The sequence below is a fragment of the Erigeron canadensis genome, unplaced genomic scaffold, assembly GCF_010389155.1.
Source record: "Erigeron canadensis isolate Cc75 unplaced genomic scaffold, C_canadensis_v1 Conyza_canadensis_unscaffolded:292, whole genome shotgun sequence".
In the NCBI taxonomy this organism is placed as follows: domain Eukaryota; kingdom Viridiplantae; phylum Streptophyta; class Magnoliopsida; order Asterales; family Asteraceae; genus Erigeron; species Erigeron canadensis.
In genome coordinates this window covers 4,778-15,140 of record NW_025215704.1, presented here as the reverse complement: position 1 = coordinate 15,140, position 10,363 = coordinate 4,778, and the positions used below count along the sequence as shown (strand labels likewise).

General features: G+C 38.4%; 1 protein-coding gene across 1 annotated transcript; it reads right to left on the bottom strand.

Moving 5' to 3' along the window:
• Positions 1 to 5,934: 5,934 nt before the first annotated feature.
• Positions 5,935 to 8,372, bottom strand: LOC122584461. The gene is made up of 2 exons (XM_043756622.1): positions 6,796 to 8,372; positions 5,935 to 6,745 (listed from the first exon to the last, which is right to left on the bottom strand). The coding sequence occupies exons 1-2, from the start codon at positions 8,370 to 8,372 to the stop codon at positions 5,935 to 5,937; spliced, it is 2,388 nt and encodes a 795-aa protein (XP_043612557.1).
• Between the last annotated feature and the right edge of the window lie 1,991 nt (positions 8,373 to 10,363).

Here is a 10,363-nt window from a genome sequence, read left to right as displayed (position 1 = left end):
TGGGCTCATATAGAAGGGGGAGGAGGCTAAGGGAGTTTTGGTGCATTTTCTCATGAGAATGAGTCTCATGAGCAGATCTTTTAGAGATGATGATGTGCTGAACAATCTAAGAGGGATTGACATGTAATTCAGATTGAGGGCCAGTGGGAATTTGTTGATCTTGATTTTGATCAACACCTCCACTGGCATCTTCCATTAGAGCATCCCTTGAGGATGGATGGGCAAGCACATCATCGAATGAAGAATCACTTTTGGAGATAGTGATCTGATTCTCGTTGACATCGTGAGGACCATCAATGGTTCCCTTTGCTGCACAAGGGGCTAACATGACCTCCCTAAAGAGAGCCATGTAACCTACAGGATCCCTCCGTCCAAGGACAGATGCAGACACAGACCCTGCAGGTGTAATGTTAAGGGTAGATGATTGCCCTTCAACAGAGGTGTGTTGTGTCACCAAAGTATCATGAGGGAGAATTAAGGCCTGTACCCCTCCTTGTGATCTAGAAGGGGCATTGACAGCCAGTGTAGACTTAGGGTGTAAGAAAGTAGGAGTCTGACCAGCTTGGGGAATGAGAGCAGTGTCACTTAGGCGTTCGATGCTAACATCCTTTGGTTGATCATCCTCAGTCAATGTGTGCACAGACTCTGACTCTTTTTGGATCTGGGCAGGATCCTCTAGTGTCCCTTTAGTGATATCATCAACCTTCTGGGAGGCTGATGATGGCGAATTAGGCTTAGACACAGTATGACCTTGGGAGGAGGTCTTTGTTTCAATGTCTTCACCCTGTTTGGAGAGTTGGACAGAAGTAGTTGTTCCCTTTGACTCGTCTACACTCTTTTGGGAGAGTGCAGATGGGCGTGGTGAATCCAGCTTATCAGCTTGGGTGGCAGAGTCAGCTTTGGAACGTTCCTCAGCTTCCAATGCACCTTGGGAGACTTTAATTCTTATGGTTGTTTTGTCAACCTCTAAAGCTGATAATTTCTCTTGGATCTTTTCTTTTGTATACATTGCGTGGTACTAAGTCCTCAACAATGGGTCTTTTGGAGGCGGATTTGGAAATGGTGGTTGAGGGTGTGGCTAGAGTGGCTGATGTTGTAGCCAACTCTTCACCCTCAGAAGAAGAAGAAGAAGAAGGAGTAGATTTGGAAGAGTTAAGGGTTCAAGAGATTGAGTACCTTGACTCTCCTAATTGGCAGATTGAGTGTTGGACTCAGATCGCGTCGAAGGAGAGGCAGCTTCCTGTAATGCTTGTTCCTTTTGTCTTCTCCTGCAAAAATCAAGGTAAACCTGCATTGCTTGGGTTAATCCCTGCGCAGTTACCTTGGGACTGTTAAAAATATTAGTATTAATGGCCTTGCACTCTACAGTCTGGCCAGTTGCCAAACTGAAGTCCCCATCAACGATTGCTTCGATGATGAGACCAAGAAATCTACCATAAGGTATGGTAAAAGTCTTATTGTTGACTCGGCCAACTAAGTCTTTAAATATAAGTCCTGCATAATCTACTCTGGTCATAGTGACCAAGGAATGAAAAAGTTGTAATTCAAGAACATTAGGCTGATCAAAACTGCCTGCCTTCATTTGTAAAGATTTACATAAGGTACTTAGAAGATAATTCCAAATGCCAGTTAAATATTTCATTTTAACCACTGAAGCCAATGGACCTGAATATCCACAAATAGGTAAAATGTTTTTGGCTTCAGTGTGAGAGACAACATTTTCATAATCATCTTCAGGCATGTAAGACAGTTCAAAAGCAGACCTAAGTCTTCTTAAAGTAATGAATACCTGTTTCTTACCATTAAGGATGGTGCCTCGAGTTACGGCATGTCCTTTCTTCGTCTGACCCACCACACAGCTTGCCCAAAACTTGCAGAGCATGTCCTGGTACACCACATCCGGCTTCTCAATCAATATCTTGCCAAAGGGATGATGCCATAAAAAGAAAACAATTTCATCAAACCTTTTGCCCAAGAAGGTGGATGAACATTGGCGGAGACAAGATTGACGATCTTGATTTTACCAGTATCAAGATCAGTCGGGCTTACAACTACATCAGAACCCACAACATAGGGTGAAAGCTTGACCGCGCTTACCGGAGCTAGGTGTAGAAACCCAGATTCAGATGAGAAATCGTTATTGTTAAAGTTATTAGCAGATTGAGATGATGATGAAGCCATTTATAATTAGATAATTAAAGAACAAAAGAAAAAGATTAAAAAATTTGATGGAATAGAACAGAGATTAGGTTAAAATAAGATGAGAGAAAAATAAGAGTATGAAAAATACAATTTGTTTGGGAAATATATATTCAAGAAAAATATATACATATTTTAAAATAACCGTTTGGAGGAAAGAGAGAGAAATGATTTGATTGGATGAGAACAACCAGTAGGAGGTACTTTTGCAGTAAAAGTCTGTTGCCTCCACACGTGTTACTCACTCATTGATCAGGAAAAGATATATAAGTTAAACTAAATAAAATATGCGAAATAATAAAATGCACTAAGATAGTTAATAATAAAAACAGCCCCCAAGCTGGGTCAGACTCAGCTTACCCATTTTAACTTGATTTTTACTAAGTAAAGACAGGTAGTCTGTGTCAAACACAGCTTGCCCTTAAAACTTTAACAAAATTCAAAGGGGTTGAGTTTATCATTACTTATCACACTGCCTTTTACATATTTAGCATTCCCAGCTTACTTATTAGAAAATTGAACCTGTTTCATCCAATGGCTTGGTGAATAAATCAGCAAGCTGATTCTCAGTTGGAATGAAGTGCAGTTCAACATCTTCTTTCATCACATGATCTCTAATGAAGTGATATCTGATATCGATATGCTTGGTCCTAGAATGAAGTATTGGATTGTTGAAGATTGCTATGACACATGTATTGTCACAAAAGATAGGAGTCTTTGAGGCAGTGACATCATAATCTTGTAGCTGAAATTGCATCCACAAAATTTGTGAACAGCAGCTCCCAGCAGCAACATACTCAGCTTCCGCTGTAGAGATGGAAACTGAATGTTGCTTCTTGCTAGACCAGCTTACAAGTCTATTGCCAAGCAATTGACAAGCTCCAGAAGTACTTTTTCTATCAATCTTACAGCCTGCAAAGTCAGAATCTGAATAGCCAATTAGATCAAATCCAGAGTCTTTGGGATACCAAAGACCCAGATTGGGACTACCTTTAAGGTATCTAAAGATTCTTCACTGCTTTAAGATGTGATTCTTTAGGATTAGCCTGATATCTTGCACATAGACATGTAGCAAACATAATATCTGGTCTACTAGCAGTTAAGTAAAGTAGAGAGCCTATCATACCCCTGTAAGCAGTGACATCAGTGGGTTTTCCACTTTTATCTTCACTTAGCTTATCACCAGTTCCCATAGGAGTTTTCATAGGTGAGCAATCACTAAAACCAAATTTGTTCAGTAAATCTTTAACATATTTTCCTTGATTTATGAAAATACTATTTTTGGTTTGTTTAACTTGTAAACCAAGAAAATAGTTAACTTCTCCCATCATGCTCATCTCATACTTTTTAGACATTAGTTTAGAAAACTTTTTGCAAAGTCTTTCACTGCTAGAACCAAAAATTATGTCATCTACATATATTTGTACAAGTAAAATATCACCATTGTATTTTCTCACAAATAAAGTCTTGTCAACATTACCTCTTTTGAACTTGTTTTCTAATAAGAATTTGGATAAAGTATCATACCATGCTCTTGGAGCTTGTTTGAGGCCATAGAGAGCCTTGTCAAGCTTATACACATGATTAGGAAAGTTTGAGCTTTCAAAACCTGGAGGTTGTTCAACATAGACTTCTTCTTCCAATTTCCCATTCAGAAAAGCACTTTTCACATCCATTTGATAAACCTTGAAGCCTTTGTGAGCAGAGTAAGCCAAAAACATTCTGATGGCTTCCATCTTGCTACAGGAGCAAAGGTTTCATCATAGTCAATCCCATCTTCTTGTCTGTATCCAAGAGCTACTAATCTTGCCTTGTTTCGATCACAACTCCTCTTTCATCCATCTTGTTTCTATAGACCCATTTGGTTCCAATCACAGTTTTAAAATGATGAGGTCTTGGAACAAGTTCCCAAACCTTGTTTCTTTCAAACTGTGTTAATTCATCTTGCATTGCATTTACCCAAGATGGATCTGACAGAGCTTCAGCAACCTCAGTTGGTTCCATTTTACTCACAAAATTGACAAACATGCAGAAATTGCCTGTTGCCTTCCTTCTTGTTTTTACACCAGATAAAGGATCACCAATGATTTGGTTGATTGGATGACTCCTTGTCCATTTAGTTACATGATGGGTATTATTTGATTCCTGGACAATGGGCTGACTCACATTAGACGTTCCAGCTAGATCATTTTGAGGAATCAAACGGTCAGCATGGATTGGAGTTGATGGAACAGAGTCAGCTTGGGAGTCATTCACTAGAAGGATCAGCTTGCTCATTTTCAAAAATAAGTAACTCTTCTTCTTCAAATACTTGCTCCCCCTGAGTTTGAGCATTCTTATTTTCAATTGGTGGATTAGAGGGAGGCTCATTTTCAGGAACAGCCAGTTCTTCAAAATCAATATTGTCATCTTCAAGTAGAGAGCAGTCTGGCTTGGAGCAGCCTTCATCAATTGTCACATTTACAGAGTTTTTAATAGTTTTGGTTCTTTTATTTTACACTCTGTAGGCCTTCATCATTGTGGCATAGGGTAGGATGCCTTCATCTGCTTTTTCTTCAAACTTGCCAAGATGGTCTTTCTGATTCAGAATGTAACAAGGACTGCCAAACATTCTTAGGAAACCAATTTCTGGTTTTCTCCCCTGAGAAGATCATATACAGTTTTTTGGTGTCTTTTCACAATAAGAGACCTGTGTTGAGTGAAGCAGGCTGTGTGAATAGCTTCGGCCCAAAAATGAGGCTTGACATTGTTTTGTGCCATCATGGATCTGGCAGCTTCAATCAGGGTTCTGTTTCTTCTTTCTGCAACTCCATTTTGTTGGGGAGTTATTGTTGCTGAGTACACTTGTGAAATACCTTTCTCACTGCAGAATGAGTTGAGAGTGACCTTTTTTAATTCAGTGCCATTGTCACTCCTCAACTACCTAACAGGCCTTTTGTATAGTATTTCAGCTTGCTTAATGAAATGAATAATACTATCAGTTGCATCACTCTTATGCTTCAAAAAGAAAACCCATGTATATCATGAATATTCATCAACAATGACCAAAGTATACCTCATTCCATTAAATGAAGGAGTACTTATTGGTCCAAACAGATCCATGTGTAGCAAATCTAAACAACTGTCAATGGTTGAACATGTTTTTGACTTAAAGGAAGCTTTGTGTTGCTTACCCTTTTCACAAGGACCACACAGCTTGTCCTTCTCATATTTTATCACTGGCAGACCAGACACCAACTCTTTCTTACATAGCTTGTTGATGTCTTTGAAATTCATATGAGACAGCCTCTTATGCCACAACCAATTCAACTCATCTTGATTCTTTGACATGAAACATACTTCTCTTGTCACAGTTGCACTTCTCATATCAAGAGAATACAAATAATCATCTCTCTCAGCAATTAACACCACATTACCTTCCAAATCCAGAACAATGCCCTTATCAGCTCGGAATCTTACTTCATAGCCAGCATCATACAATTGATTCACACTTATCAGATTGTGCTTCAAGCCATTCACATAAGACACTTTTCTAAAAGTATGGGGACCATTTGACAAAATGCCAAATCCTTCAGTTCTTCCTTGGGAATCATCTCCAAATGTAACACTAGGACCAGTGCTTGTCCTAAAGCTACATAGCAGGGACTTACATCCGGTCATATGCTTGGAACACCCACTGTCCAAGTGCCAGGTATGTGCATCGTGATAGCCCTACATTTTTGATAAGATATTAGTTCATTTTGGGACCCCTCTAAGGATGGGTTCACCAGAGCTGACCACAGGGTCTGACTCAGATTGGGAAACAGAACCAATATTCTTATCACATTTAGAAACCCATTGTTGCTTAACCTGACCCTTGCCAGATTTGAAATTCTTTCTTGCAACATTTAGAGTTTCCTCTTGAACCAAACCTTTGCCTATTCCAGATTTCTTACATTCAGACCTTAATTTACTTTGATCAACAATATTTGAATCAGACACACTTGTAAGTAAATTAGTGTCATTAGAAATCTTACCTTTTCTGGACTCAACATATTTAGAAATTATTTTGTCAGAGTCAGATTTGAGGTGGTTTGGATTAGACACAGATTCGGTTGGTAAAACATTTCCATTTGAAAGAGACTTCTTATTCTTCAGAATTTTGCTCTTTTCTTTTAGAACAACATGATCTCTAATCTTCCTTTTATTTCTTTTTGATTCACCATTGTTTGACTTAAATTTTGAATTTGACACAGATTGGGTAATTGATAGGTTTGATAAATCAAGAGTTTCCTCGGGTTTTAATTCAACTACCCTATCAGATTCAGACACAGCTTCAGCAATGGTTTGACCAACTTTCTCAGGATCATTAAAACCATTACCAGACTTCTGAACCAATATAATTTGTTTAGAGTTCTCTCCTTTGGTTTGGACTTTGGGTGGTGAAGGAGGCTGATAACAAGGTTCCATGGCACAGACTTCACTGATAGCAATAGCTCTATCATAGTCACCATCAAAAATAGCTTGAACTTGATGAGGAACTTGCACATTGACACATTTTGCAGCTCTTTGGAACCAGTGCACCATGATTCAGTTATATGCTTGATTTTCAAAAACTTTTCTTCTAAAGTTTTAGCTTCAGTGACCAAGATAGCATTTAATTGTTTTTGAGCTTTTACTTCAGATTCAAGCTTTTCAATGGTGAAAATCTTTGAGCTTACTTCTTGTTTTAAAATTGAAATTTCCTTTTTAAGTTCTTGATTAAAGTGTTTTTGCAAGAGAACCTCATCACCAAGTCTATTTAGCCTTGATAGTTTTTCATTGTCACACAGATTAGAAAAGATATTTACCTCAGGTGGAGCAGTCTGACTTGAAGATGCCTTGTGAGCTAACTCAGATTGCTGTTGAATCTTGACAAGATCCTCAGCAAACTTTTCTTTAGCCATAAAGCACTTGGCATCCTTATACTTCTCATCATCAGAGGAAGTGGCACTCTCAGCCCAGTCTTTGGCTATCAAACTCTTCTCATCTTTTTCAACTTTCTTACTCGGCTCAGCCACTTGTGCTTTCAAGGCCTTATATTTGGTCTTGAGCTTTGAGTATTTTTCATTTCTTCCACCTTTGGATGGCACAGCTTGAGAAGACTCTTTGGATCTACAATCACCAGCCATGTGTCTAGGCTTACCACACTTGTAGCAAGTGACCTTGGACACGTCAAATGGCTTCTTGGTCTTATCAGCTTGCCCACTTCTACCTTTTCCTTTGAATTTATTGAATGATCTCCTTCTTATCCTTTCAGCTAACAAAGCCACCTCATTGGCTAGGTCCTCACCATCAGATTCATCAACATCAGATTCAGAACAAACAGAATTTGTGTTAGAAATCACAGGAACAGATTCATTGATGCATGGAATGATCTCATTAGAAATTGAACTAGGGTGTTCAGTCATAGATGCAACAATTGCACTAGCAGGCTGACTATAAGAATCACCCACAACAATTAGTTTCTCAGCTTCTGAACATTCTTGATTATGAAGTAAACCAAAAAGTCCAGGGAGATCAAGATCTTGATACACAGAACTTAGTTTCATAGAAGAAATATAATTATTCCATTTAGGTGGTAATGAATCAAGAAATTTACTTTTCAACACATCAGTTTTCTTAGTAATTCCAACAGCAGCTAAATCATTCACTAAAGCATTAAAGCGAGTATGAGTGTCAGTCAAGGATTCATTTCTCAATGAGAAAAATCTCTCATACCTCCTAGTGAGAGTAGTAGTGGTAGATTCCATGGAAGTAGAGCAACCCTCAAACATGACAGTCAATGTACTCCACATTTTCTTTGCTGTAGAACACATTTTAATTGAATGGTAAATGTCTTTAGGCACAGCTTGGACAATGAAGTTACGTGCCTTCACATCCAAGTTGGCCAATCTCCTATCCTCATCTCCCCAATCTGTCTTGTCCTTAACAATGGATTTGACTGTGGCAGGAATGGTTGGTTGACCTTCCCTGACCACAGCATCAATCACAAAAGTCGATGTAGGAACATAAGGACCATCCACAAGGATGTCAGGCATATTGTTGTCAATGGATTCAAGGAACAAAGACATACGACCTTTCCACCCACTGAAATCATCTTTATCAAACATAGGTGGTCGGGTAGAAGAATCATTATCAACATACGATGACATTATGCTTTACAAAAGGAAAATAAGCAAGGATCAAGTCAAGTTAAATTTTAACCCCTGCTCTAATACCACTTGTTATGTCCCAGAGGTGTAACAATATACCAAGGTATAATATACACAAGTAGTTGTAGAGGGGGGGGGGGTGAATACAACTATTTCGTTTTTCCTATACTTTTTTTTATAAAGGGTTTTAATTGATCCAATAAGTATATTAAACAATGTGAGTTATAAGAATCAATAAAACAGTAAAGCTAGAAAATAAACATTCTTAGGCACTGATTACGTTTTTCAAATGTAATCCTTTATTAAGAAATAAACTATACAAAGAATTACAGGGTTGTTGCGGACAACAATCGAAACAACCCTATGAATTGACAAACAACAATCGAATAAGTTCTTTCTCAAGAGAAGCAGCCCAAGCTGACTTCTCACAAACGAGGCTGTGTATAAGAGCAAAGAGAACTTTTGTGAAGAATGATTCAAAGGAATGTCTCACATATGCCTTCAAGGATTGTAGCTTTTATAGGCGAAAGCTTCAAATTAACTTGGTGTCCAAATAAGCCACGTCTTCAATTATGGTTGGATGATCAGGGAATATTGGAACGTGCCTTCATCGTACTTGTAGTCCCCAAAACCTGCAGCACGTCATTTTGATTGTCCAATGAGAGTATGGACATGCATATGTAAGTAAACCACCAACCCAGATTCTAGGAACCTTCCTAGTAATGTCATACGTCCTTATCAATAAATCCAGGCTATAATCTTCACTAATTGTTTAGACACAGATTGCTCATTTGTCAAGAGCAAATCTGTCTAAGTGTTTCCAAGCTGACTGCTAATCTTAAGCTGTCTTCCACCAACAACTTGATCTTCTATCTTCAATCCTCCTCTTTGATTTGGACTGAATGCTATAACCATTTGATGCAGCTTGAACAACACTTGCTTCCATAAGATAGACAATTACAATATATGAAGCATGATCTGAGTCAGTTACAGATCGCAAGCTGTGTCAGCTTAGTCTGACCCAGATCAGATTACAAGAACCAAAAGATTACTAAGTGTTTATATATATCAGATTTGTCATCACCAAATTTACAAATAGCATTGGGACTCAACAATCAGATTCACCAAAGATAATTGGACTTTCTGGGGTGAATTAAGGGTTGGCTTTTTATTGATTGCTTCATTTGACTCATCAAATGTGACATGAATTGACTCCTGGACCTTTCCAGTCTTTTGTTGTAGACTCTGAAGGCTTTACGAATGGCTGAATATCCTAAGAAATATCCTTCATCAGCTTTGGCATCAAATTTGCCTAACTGACTGGATATCCAAAAACGTCCAGGAGTCAGTTAGGCAAATTTGATGCCAAAGCTGAATATTTGGTTTATATATATACATACTGGATATCCAAAAACGTGAAAATAACCAATATTTGGTTTTCTATTTCTTAGTATTTCATAGGATGTCTTCTTGTGTCACTTCACATATACTGAGCGATTCTGTGTCTGGTAAGCAGTTGAAATTGCTTCAGCCCAGTACATTTTTGGAAGACCAGATTCAGCAAGCATACTCCTGGCAGCTTCTATCAGCGTTCTGTTCTTTCTTTCTACAACTCCATTCTGCTCTGGAGTGTGTGCTGAAGAGAAATTCTGGGAGATGCCAGTGTCAGTGCAGAATTTCTCCAGAGTGGCATTCTGGAATTCTGTTCCATTATCACTTATTAACTGACACACCTTTCGTTTATATTTGAGTTCAATTTGCTTGATAAGAGCAATGACTTCAGCAGCAGTTTCATTTTTTGACCTAAGAAATATTACCCAACAATATCTGGAGTATTCATCAACAACTACCAGGGTATATTTCTTACCAGCACGAGTCTGAACATTCACTGGACCAAAAAGGTCCATATGAGCATATGAAGAGGTTCAGATATGCTAAAATTCTATTTCGTCTTGAAACTGGTGTGTTTCTGCTTACCCATCTCACATCCT